The sequence below is a fragment of the Branchiostoma lanceolatum genome, chromosome 6, assembly GCF_035083965.1.
Source record: "Branchiostoma lanceolatum isolate klBraLanc5 chromosome 6, klBraLanc5.hap2, whole genome shotgun sequence".
Taxonomy (NCBI): domain Eukaryota; kingdom Metazoa; phylum Chordata; class Leptocardii; order Amphioxiformes; family Branchiostomatidae; genus Branchiostoma; species Branchiostoma lanceolatum.
In genome coordinates this window covers 15,117,090-15,129,203 of record NC_089727.1, presented here as the reverse complement: position 1 = coordinate 15,129,203, position 12,114 = coordinate 15,117,090, and the positions used below count along the sequence as shown (strand labels likewise).

At 39.8% G+C, this 12,114-nt stretch overlaps 1 protein-coding gene across 14 annotated transcripts in view; it reads left to right on the top strand.

Moving 5' to 3' along the window:
• LOC136436793 (kelch-like protein 5) overlaps positions 1-12,114 on the top strand; it is a 128,927-nt gene that overhangs the window by 72,999 nt on the left and 43,814 nt on the right. The window contains exon 1 of one of the 14 annotated variants that reach the window (XM_066431117.1): positions 1,915-2,327. The exons of the other annotated variants lie outside the window; for them this stretch is intronic. Coding sequence (XP_066287214.1) covers positions 2,272-2,327 — 56 coding nt within the window. The 5' untranslated portion in view covers positions 1,915-2,271. Of the gene's footprint in view, positions 1-1,914; positions 2,328-12,114 lie in introns of those variants that run through there. 14 annotated transcript variants of the gene reach the window in all.

The window sequence follows — 12,114 nt, the reverse complement described above, 5'->3', positions numbered from 1 at the left end:
TCACCCTTCTGAATGTCAACCTCCAGTGATAAACTGGCACATTCCAGAGATGCTGTTAAGATGCACAGACAAACTATCTGGTGCTACAAGGGTCAGGAATGGTTCAGCGCAAGATTTATTGTCTGTTTGTGGTACATATGAAGGTTGGGAGTCATTTGTCCCTGTCTGTACACTGGTTTAAACATAGCCGGGATGACTTGTATTGATTGCAAGCTGGGTTTTTTTTTAATGACCAGTGCTTCTGGGAAATGTTAAGTTTCTGAGGTTCCAAAACGTGCCTTTACTGTACATGTGGAAAGCATACAGTCTCTGGACAGAAATGTGTAAATCTGTAGTCTTTTTTACCCTTTCTTTTAATGGTTTTTATGAATGGGACAACCAAGAACCTGCAAAATAGTTAGAATATGTCACTAGGGGTTTTCTTTTAAAATTCTAGGCAATCATACTATGATTATAATAATGTTGATATATTGATAATACAATATCAGTTATAAAGAGCTTTTTTTTTACATATTGTTAGAATGTATGATATTGAGATATATCATTGATGATAAAACAAATAAATTCAGTACATGTATTTTGATCCTAACAAATTACAGTCATGCCCTGACTTCACATTGGATCCTTTGGCATGTAAAAATGGCCCTCTGTTCAAATATGCCAGTGACAGAAGACCTGATTAGACTAGATGCATTGAATACTTCTTCCTCTGAATAAACTCCCAGCAATTTGAGAAGACCATTCCACAGAAATAGCAGCAATTGTCAACCTCATTAACAAGTAATTAGCTTGTCTGTCCACTCAATTAGGACAAAAGATATTATAATCCTTCTCTCTGGGTGGTGTGATGATCCATTCAGTTAAATGACTGATAGTTGTTTTGGGGGAGGGGATATTTTTGATAAACTGGTATGGTAACTGATATACTTCTTGATTGACAGTAAATGATCTGTTGCACAGATAACCACATCTGCTCCTTTTTCTCTGGATTTGTTTATTCCCCTTGCCCCTCCCCCTCTGTAGTTCATAATGATCCATAATCTAATAATCTTCTATTCCCAGCAAGGAGGTAATAGACTTGTTCCCAGATAGCATATTGTGTATCAGAAATTTGGTACTTCTCAAACTTAAGCCAGGTTTCTTTTATAAAAAGTAGGGCTCATTTTTGCGGAGGGAAAAAATGTTTTGTTGTGATTTTGTGTGACCTCCCCCTGATGTGTGGGGTCAGCTGTGATGAGGCCTGTGGGAAAGGATGTATTTAGTTCTGGGTCATGAACGTCTCTCTGGGACCCTATCCTCACCATTAACTTTCTATGCATAAACACAGTTTTTCAACCACTTTGCCACCCCCTCCCCCAAAACATGAAGAATAGACTATTAAAGAGTAGGTTTCAAGGTTTAACTTTCCTTGCTATTGTCTTGATATAAACTGTGTTCATTGCAGCTTTGCACAATTGTGAAAAGATATTTATGCATTATTTTGGAACTTTCTCAACATTTTTGTTTTTGTTTGGATGTATGGAAAACTGGTCATATGTCAAGACCCTATATGTACTCAAGGAGTGATGTACTTTATCCAGTTGATCATTTTCTGTACACTTCTGTAATAAATGCTTGAAAATGAAATGCTCTGGGTTGGTGCCAAGTTTCCCTCTGAAAAAAAACTTAGAGGCCAACAACAGCCTAGATATCAAACATGGAAGTTGGCTGGAAAAAAGTTTCCCAACAATTTGGAATCTTTCACACCCCCATGTCACTATAGAATTGCCTAAATTGAGATTGATAGCAAAGGTAGCATTAAAGCTTGTGAGACCTGTTGGGCAGATTTTATCTGCATTGGTTAAATTTCAGAAATTAGCAGCATGTAATCTGATTGGTCAGGATCTGTAAAGTGGTTAGCCAGTGGGATGCAGATGTTGGCCTCAGGCAACAGACTGCCAGCCCTGGCATCAGCACTGTTCCTCTCATTCCCATGACAATGGGTGAAGTTGTTCCTCTTGGAGCTTTTGTTTGGTGACACAAAAGAGGCCTGGTGCTGTGGGATGGAAGCAGAGCATGACAGACAGATCTAACAGTGACCCCCACCCTATAGCTACATGGCTGTGACTGCCAGGAAGTAGCCTGGTAGTAAGAGTAAGCTGAGGGGATATGTTTTGTTGTCCCCACATTGCTCTCCGTCAACAAGCAGCTGTTTGAATGACACTGGCCAGACAGGGCACTCCCACAGACTGAAACAGACACTGTAACATACTCAGTTGGGACAACAGCAACATGGGGACGGACGTTCAGAGGCATATCTGCTCCCGTGCTCCTTTGAATGGGTATAGGTAAGCATATTTCTCTTCTGAGCTTCCCTAGCATGTCAGTGGGTGCATGTGTGCTGTGTACATATGGGAACAAGAAGTTGACTGTCTCAGTGCCCTCAAGTAACCTTTAGCAAACCTGTGTGCATTAGACTTTCATGTAGTCAAGGACATCAGAGCTATTCGAGTTCTGCCTTGTGATAGTACACGTAACTTATATTTCAGTTCTTTGTTGTCAAGATCATAGGAGTCCTATCTGCGATAAACCAAGAATTGTTGGAAGTCCTACGACAAGTAAGGTTGCTTGCGAGGTATTTTATCTCTGAACAGACGTTCTTGATAATCCTGTCACATGAGGAATATTTTTCTGTGTTTCCCAAGGCCTTATCTCAAAGGAATTCTTCAACACTGACCAAGCATGTAAGATTTGGCTGTGCAGGGGAAATTTGCAGATTTGCCAGGCGGTCTATCAAAGCAACTACTGGGATTAGAAAAATTACAATGACAATGACATAAGGTTGATCTAACCTCAAATAGAGTTGGTTGAAGCTGTGTTGTTTGCTATTCGGGCTAGGATGAATCCCTTAAGAACCCTTAAGTAGAGAATCGAGGGATTTGACAGTGTTCCCTTTGCAAACATAAAGAAAGTTAATGTTGTTCAGATGAGAGTTTGCTACCCTACATCAGACCATGTGGCACTCTTCAACATTTGACTCACGTATGGCGGTTCTTTTCAAGTCGGTCGCTATGGCTTGGCTGAATGACCGGAATTCTGAGCTCTGCACAATCCCGACGGTTCGTAAAAGACAGCGTCTACTAAATCGCTGCTTTAAAATTCTCTTTGTTCTGTTGCAGGGAAAATGATATGATAGCATCTGTAGTATTTATGGTAAGCCCAATGCTGTCTGCTGCATTTTTCTTGTCCCCAGAGAAAGTACTGGAAGCTTGGGTCTCACTCATTAGAGGACCAAAATACAACCCAGCCTGGACTATGTCATTTAGCACCTTGTGGTTCCAGCCATTGGAATGAACTTTCATCTGACCCAGTTCTGGGCACTCCAGTAGGCATGGTAGGGGGATGTCCCAGGAGTAGGTATGGTAAAGAGATTGTTGGCAAGCTCGCCAAAGTTTCTTTGTTTAGGCAGACTTTGGGAAGTTGTTGTATCTCCCACAGAGAAAGAGTATATTGTTACACAGGATATATGGCCAGGCACCATGCCAAAGATAAGCAAAGGGGAACCTTCCTGTTTCCTTTCCCTGTTTCCTTAGCTTGCTTTGGGGTTTACACCAGCGACATGCTTGATTTTGCATAGGAGCATAGATCAAGTGGTTAATGACCCCAACAGACCCTTATTTTTCAGAGTGCAAAATAAATTCATTAAGTGTTTATTATTGTCCCTCCCATAGGACATGTATGGTTTTGTAATTTCAAAATACCTGAACTAAACCATTTTCCTCATCGATGCATTTTTTAGCAAAATACAGTATGATTTAGAGTAAGCCATCAGACAGGTCACGGCTTCCCAAATACTCTGTACAATGTCATGTAGAACATGCTTAGTCGTAGTAAGAATGCCAACCTTTGTGACTGACTTCGCCACCAACATTCTAAGGCCATGGCTGGCAGTGTTCCTGCCTTTTTTCTTGGCAGACAATTTGTTCATTGTTGATTCATCCTCTTAAATGATTATATGTGATATGGTTCATATTTGTATAAGAACAAAAAGTGCTGCTCTCAAAGATTTTGAAAAAAATGTTTTTCTTCTCCCCGTTTATATATTCATGAATACAGTGTACATGTTATACCAGTGTCCAGGTATATTGTTAAAAAAAACCTGTCCCCTCGTACTTTCCACCAAACCACCCTCCCAAGCTGTACACTCGACAGCTGTCCTCTAAGTCTGTACTAATACATTTGTCCTTACTGTATAATCTCTGCAGTTGCCTTTAGCTTTACATCCTGTGGTTTGTGAGGCAGTGTCTTGCCCGAGGGTTCTAACCAAATGAACAATTTGGAACAATGGAGAGGTCTGGAACTGTTGGTCAAACCAACTATTAAGATGGTATGCTTGATAAGTTTGCAATCTGTGCTTCAGGCTACAGATTTACTTCAGTCGAGAAGTCTTTGATGTTAAAACTCTGAACAATACAAGATTACTGTACATGCAAGTCTAATCAGTGATGTGAAAATATCTCCCGCTGTAGGTTATTTCATGCTATACAGTTACATGTACATGTAGATCCATGTCCCAATAAGAATGACAAATCTTAAGCCTTTTGTGGTTTGCAGTTTCTTAGTATTTTGAGAACAAACTTCAGTGAATATCCATACTTTTTGTCGATGAAAACCCTGCACAGACTTATTATGAGGTGCACATCAATCAATGAATTTCCATGTGGTTATGGCACTATGGTTACTTACACCTGTGTTAGCACTTACCCTTCCTCCCCCTTATTTTGTACCTGGTAATTGTCTGGAGCTGCAGGTGTGGTATGTGGGAAAGGATATGATTAACCAGTGTGGCTTGTTATCGCTTTTCTGTTGTGTCTGTTTCTGTACAAAAATGTATCTTCTCTACTACACACTAAAATTCCTTTTCCATCTTATTTATAACTGTTTCACTTGACCACATTGAGGAAAATTCTAAATATGAACATTTATTTATTTATTTATTTATTTTGATTTACCACATTTTGTGGAAGGATTGACATAACAGGTGAACTATCACCTTTACAAGATGTCATCCCAGACCGGACTGTAAGATTTGGACCATCGCACACCGGGGCATGCCCCTACTCTTTTCGAAAGGTGTGGTGGGTTCTTTAACGTGTGCGGGGTGTTGCTCTCCCCAAACACGGGACCTCCATTTAACGTCCTATCCGAGGGACGTCCCTAACCCTAGATGAGCTAGGTACTCATTTACACCTGAGTGAAGTGAGGAAAGTCGTGTTAAGTGCCTTTCCCAAGGGCACAACGTCGGGGGCAAGTTCGGACATGTCTCTGGGCGCACCTGGGATTAGATCCCGGGACCCATTGTTTGACAGCCGCGTGCTCTACAGTTGCGCCACACGACGCCACATAAGACATTCAGACACCCTTGAAAAACAGCAACATGTATGTCATCAAAAACAGTCGCTACACAAATTGTAAAGCATTACTGAAGGTGTCTCTTAACTACATGGTATTTAGGACAGTCACACCCAGTGGCAATTTTGTGACTATTCTCTCAACATCCTAAATTGCCATTCCTTATTTTACGTCTCATACACGCAAATCTTTCCTTTTAGAACCAATGTACCAAAGCATGTAAAGCATCTTAGAACTGTGGTTCTTTTGTAACTTCTAGTATGTGTTTACGAGCCATTAAAACTGATTTATGCCTAGTAAGTTTGCGGCTTTAGACAATGGGGCTGACAGACTCCCAGTGCTTTGACAGTGCTCAACCATAACAAGTAATGCATTTCTCAGAAGGAAAGATGATAGCCAGGTAAATATTCAGAACCTACTTTTTGTACTCTCTGGATGAGGAAAAAAGTCCCAAGTTTTCAGGACTATGTGCACAAGTCGCCTTTATATTTTGCATATTATCAGATGGTAATCCAAGTTTTACCAGCAGTGGATCCTTGTTTGTATTGGAGAAAAATAGTGAGTGACAGTATGACTGAATAAGCAGTTGGTGTTAGAGATATTGAGGAAACATTGGCATGATGCCATAAACACAGCTGACAATCCTATGATCTTATCTAGTTTCTCTACCTCAGGACTGAAGTATTGAACACATTTATTATGGCTTACTATCTACGTACACACAACATACCATAATGTACAGAGGTGTCACAGGTTATCAAAACAATATACATCTTCAGTCTATTTTTTTACCAGTGATTTCAAAATTGTTCAACATGCAATATTTTCTTTTGCTAGCATACTTTCTGAGGGATGATATATTTTACGTATTTTGTTTGTGCTTTTCAATGAAATGACTGTCAAGTGCGATGAAGACTCGTTTGTAGATACTTTTTTTTTTCACCACCAAGTTTGGTTCCAGAAAAGGAATTAACATTTGTTGTTGAGCAGGTTGCAAATTTTCCACCACCTGTTCCTACACAGATATGCCAGATTCTTGGCCGGGAATCACAAATTTTGGGGCATGTAGTAGTCCAATGGGACATGTTCTATTGCTGCTATAATGAAATGTTCTGGGCTTGCCTCCAACATTAGTATAAATCTTTCTAATCCCCAGACTATCACCTCCACTTACTCTTGTTCCCAAGAGTTCTATCCCTTGGCAATCTCCTTCCCAGGGGGTTGATTGTATGGGAAATATTGTACTCATTGATAAATTGTTACTATTTCTGAACTTTTTTGCAGTTCATGATATTTATCAATGTCAGAGACTTCCTGATAATCTTTCCTAGTATTATGGTGTTCATTTTTATCTTGTAACAAAGCTCATGCACTATTGCCTCCCCTCCTGTGCTCCTGCTCTGTATAACTGACATAGCCAGATGACATCCTTCTATATTTACTGAATAATTCTATACTTACATCAAGCTGAATGGGAAGATAGCTACGTTATAGGTCTAAAGAATATGAAGTATTTCTGGCAACATGCAGTTGCTGACAGGGGCACCCGAGCTTGCATTTGTATCTACTAATTGAACATAACCTGTAGTGTTCTTTTAAGCCCCTTTATATGATATTAGCAAATGTTTTGAGATATTCCCCTTTTCAAGGTTTAGGATCCTACTCTAGACATTCCTTTTGTTCATAATTTGAAATTGGCATTCTTTTATGATGGTTTCTACCAATTTAACATACTTAATAGATGTTTACACATTCTGCATGCAAAACGTAGAATTGCACCACAGCTTGAAGCTGCAGCAATGTTCAACACAAAAACGTTCTCAACCTGCTTTTGTCCTCCTTCAGATTGATAGAAATGTCTTTTGTCCTTCTCATAATGATAAATATACATGACCATGTAGCTGTATGAATAGATTTTTCATAAACACTTTTAAAGTGGTATGTACATGACTGTAGATCTGATCATAACTACTCCTTAGTAATGTTTTCTCATCCTGAATAACATCTAATAAGATACTAAATCGGGAGTAGACTTGTGTCAATATTCGTTCATCCCCAGCAGAGTAGAAAGACGATATGTTTCTTTCTGCAGCAGTACCAATTTATTACTTGGGACATGCTTCTACATTCCAGCACGGGTTTACCAATAACCATGTCAGAACGGCCCTATTATGTGCACTAGAAGATGATTTATCTTTCCTTTGCTGTCATCTCACTTAATCATGCTGACTTGTAAATGTCAAAGGAGGCCACAGTAGACGTGTTTTTGAGTGTGCTTCTTAACGAAGTCATTAATTATACCAGTACAGAGCCAAGTTCCAGCAGCAAATCGTCATGATATACAGGGGCACAAGACATGTAGCATGCGTTAGTGTGTTTTTTCGCTGTTAAATCTGCTGCTGAAGTTCATAACTGTGAAAAATGTATTGTCAGGAAGAGTATTGCTGAAGACTTTATCCTGCGAAGACCTCCTCTTCTATCTTACTTCCATCTATCACAAGATCAATTCTTCATGGCAAAATTTGCTACCATCAAAGGAAAGGCAACAATGTTCAGTGGAGAAGAATCCTGTTGATGTTATGCAGGATTGAGTGGTGTCTGGGTGGCCGTGTACACAGATTTCGCATGGAGATGGCAGTGGAATGGGGTCTATACACATGAAATGTGGTTTTACTGCAGATAGGCATGGATGCACATCTACATTCCTACCCGGTGTCTACTGATATGGATGATACATAGCACTTTGAAAATCCTAGCACGTCTGAAGAATGAATTCTATTGGCAGATCGTATAACAATCTTAAGGCTTTTATATCTCGACGTTTCAGGACATTATCTGAAGGAGCTAAATGTTGAAAGAAGAGATGCTGTGCCAAGATTTGAAACTACATGTAATTGATAATAGTGATTTAGAAAAAAGTATGTGTACATGTGGTAAGCTGTATTAGAGAATAGTGATATGGGTAAAGAAAGGTCCCAAGAAATTTTGTTTACCAACTGAAAATTTTAAAATTATAAAAATGGTTATACTGTAAACGAAATCTGCTGTTCAGCCCATCCACCCTCCCCAGAATCCACCAGTCCTGTAAACTACATCTCCAATAAATTTCCCACTGCTAATGGTGTTGTATTCCAGCCTTGGGACACCTGCACTCACAGGTGTCACCTGCTGAAATTCCAGCACTCGGAAACTGTCCTCTTGATTGAAGTACCTTCCTGGGTATAAAACCGATCCAGTGAGTTATAAGGGTACAGTAATATTTAATGAGAAACAGTACCCGTCCAGTGTTGAACCTGTCAGTTTGGCTCACTTGTGCCATTTGTACATGAGTGTGAGCGATGACCATGCCGTACCAACAATAAAGCCATCACATCTTCTGTTCATGTAGTATAAACCCCTTTATTAGTCTTATCCAATGTTATTAACAGTGCTTAATTGTCCACTGACACCTAATAGGTTTGAAAGCTGAAACCCTTAATCCTCAATGGAAAATTCAGTGGATTTATATCAGTTTTCTGCACTGCTTAGGGACAGATTTGGCCAGTGTACTTTGACCCTCTTTAGACTGGGATCTGTTAAAGAGGTCTAGAAGGGATTGCTAGAGAAACTTGATCATGTCAGGTTTCAAAATTGAGTTCTCTGTGTGACCGGCATTACCCACATTAGTCATTTGCTGCAATATAAACACTAAAATCCCCCGGGAGGCAGATGTGGAAATCTCCAAGCAGATGAAGGGTTTGGGTCAGTGTTTTACACAATTATGATAATGTTTTTGAGTCTTGTTACTCTTTCTAGTACTCTACATTTTCGTCTCAGTGAAGAATGATTAAAGGTACACTACTATTAAAATAGCTAGCCTGGGTGCCATCCTAGTTGGTTTACCAGGGCTCCCATACTCTCTCTTAGTTGGTTAGGGGAGAGTATAGGAGTCCAGTTAGCTAACTTACAAGGATGGCACTCAGGCTACTAAAAAGTGTACTAAATATATACTGCAAAAACAAGTGTAAAATACCAAAACTGAGCTGGATCCTGCCACTTGGTGGTTACAGAGGCAAATACTTCCCCCAAAGATGGTTGCCAATAGCTTGAATCAAATAAACCAATCCAGACCCAATTTAAACAGTGTATACAGTACATGTATGTGTCAATGGTAGCAGTAAGGGGATGTTTCTATTTCAATGCCTGTCTGATTGATTTGATAACCTGCTGTTCCCACTACTCACACCGACTGCACAAGTTGCGCTGTGTACACAATCCAATAATTCAACATGGCGTAAATTGCAGGGTTTACATGGTTAGCAACATTTATACGACATGTAATTCTGTTGCACAGCAGCTAATGAATAACAGTTACTGGTACCACAGCAACGCCGGGTGAACTTTGAAATTCAACTTGGGAACATGTACAATTCAAATAAACCTTCAGTCTGATGTAGCCAGACACAGTGTTGGACTATTCCCCTCCTTACCGCAGACTTAGAATTATAAATCTTGCCAGACTATAAGACATCAATCCTGCTACTGTATTAGATCTGAACATTGCGGACTAAACTACCAGGAAATGAAAGATTTTACGACTGCAATAGGGGTATTGGTCAATAGCTTTGCCTTTGATGTAATGCACTTATAGGTTGTTTAACCAAGCATAAAGTATGGCTTGAATACAAAGCTGGGTAGTGCCTGTACATGTAGATTAAGATGGAGTTAGGATGAAGATTAACTGGGTGGTGCCATATCCCAAGGTTACAGTAAGGGAACCTGACATTTGAAAGGTGCAAAGTTGATGGAGACTGGCGGAGATATATGGTCCATATTGCCTCCTGCATGGTGAAGGTCGTAGAAAAGCCAGCCTGAGTTTTTTATGGGTACCTTCAAGAACTATAAGAGAGCTGCTGGCGTGATTCATCTTAATCTTGTGAGTGAAAACAAGCATTACTTTTGGCTGCGAGGATGGGAAAGCTTTTTAGTGGAGATGGCATCAAACCTCAGGACCGTACTATTACATCAAAGGTATAAAGGGGAAGAATAATTCATTTTGTTTAATGATAGCTAGTATTAAATGCAAAGCCAAAATTTATTTAGTATTGATGCAGAATAGGTCACTTAATAGAAATTGCTAATAAGATCAATAATTATGATTAAAAAGTTTGATGATTTCGTAATAGATGTCTATAATGGGATGATCCAGAATTGATGTCATCTGTGTGACATTGAACTTGAAATATGAATACTGTATGTAAGCCTTTTTTTCAAGGGGATGTTACGCTGTAGATGTACTTTATGTGTATGATAACTTTTATGACACCGTAGCCCTTTGCAGAGGATATTCCATAGCCATTACCCCCAACCCCATCCGTAGCTATGTTTGCCAAGTTCATGCAAGACGAATTTCGGCTGCTCTGCATGTTTTTGCTATGTCAGAGTATAGATATTAACCTTCAACAGCAAATCCCTCAGGCCAAACCTTGATAGAATCCCTTTGTTAGTTTGTTCACTTGTCCTTCAAGCACTATTTTTCTGCAAGTTGAAGTATGGAGATCAAGACAGCGGAAGGACGAGTGGCTTTGGCCTGGGCTGGTATTGAGCCAGGATGAATACATGTGAAATCCCCATATCAGAGTAGGGCCCATTAAAGAAGGGTGAGTGATGTGGGTGCCGGGATGGAGCAGACAGCCTGTCTCTCCCAGGTGAATTGTTTGGATTCCGCAATGGATGCAATGGCAGTTCCTTTTCCATCTGTGGAAGATTGAAATATCATGTACGTCAGGCCTTGAAATTAACTTTTGCCCCTATAGACCAAGACAGCTCAGGATTCTGGGATTCCATTAGATAAGTTTAGTTCCAAGTTCACTATACTGTATTAGTACCATTTCTTTTCTTGAGAGAAAAGTAATGCATTACATTGTCATCATACAAATGAATACAGGAAGTATAAGTTTTTGTTTGTATTTTGTTTTGAAATTTAGAGATGGTGGAAGGAAGATTCTGGCAATATGATAAGAGGCAAGCTTTTCCACTCAGAGTCAGACCATGTCATAGCCTGAAGGGTTGTATGGAGATGTTCATCTGAAATGGATGAAGGATTTGATTGTGGCTGATTCAATTTTCCAACAGTCCTAGCTGGTCTGAGATTTTAAGTATGATTGACACATAGAGATGAAAGTGCTGCCAGTCCATGATCATTCTGTCATACTGGCCAATTCTGCACTCCATTCATAATTCTCACAGGCTTCATACATGTAGCTGATGTTTTTTCTTGCGATAGACAGTAATAAAGAGAGACATTTCGAAGCAGCAGGTGAAATTGAGTTTGGCAGACCTGCAGACCTGAGATGATTAGAAATCCAAGAAAGTTTCTCGGAAACAAACTTTTAATGGCTTGTGTGCCTGGGCTATAACAGTATATGACCCCTGACCTATAGGTAGCGTCTTCGTGATATGTTTTTCCACACACGTACGCTATGAAATATTACAGACCTCCTGCTGAGGTGTCCTAGGAATGGGATATGTCTGGTAATGGGATATGAGGTGTTTTTACCTATAGTTTTTACCTCACCTGACTGAAGGATGCTGAGGATATTGTCTTGCAGTGTGGTCAAAGACAGGTCATACAAACGATCACTTTAGAAAAGATGTTGCAAGCAGAGTTGTGGAAAGTGCATTTCCTGTAACACACTTTTTGCATGACTGTATAAAGTATGCATGTTTGTAGCAAGTAAGGTG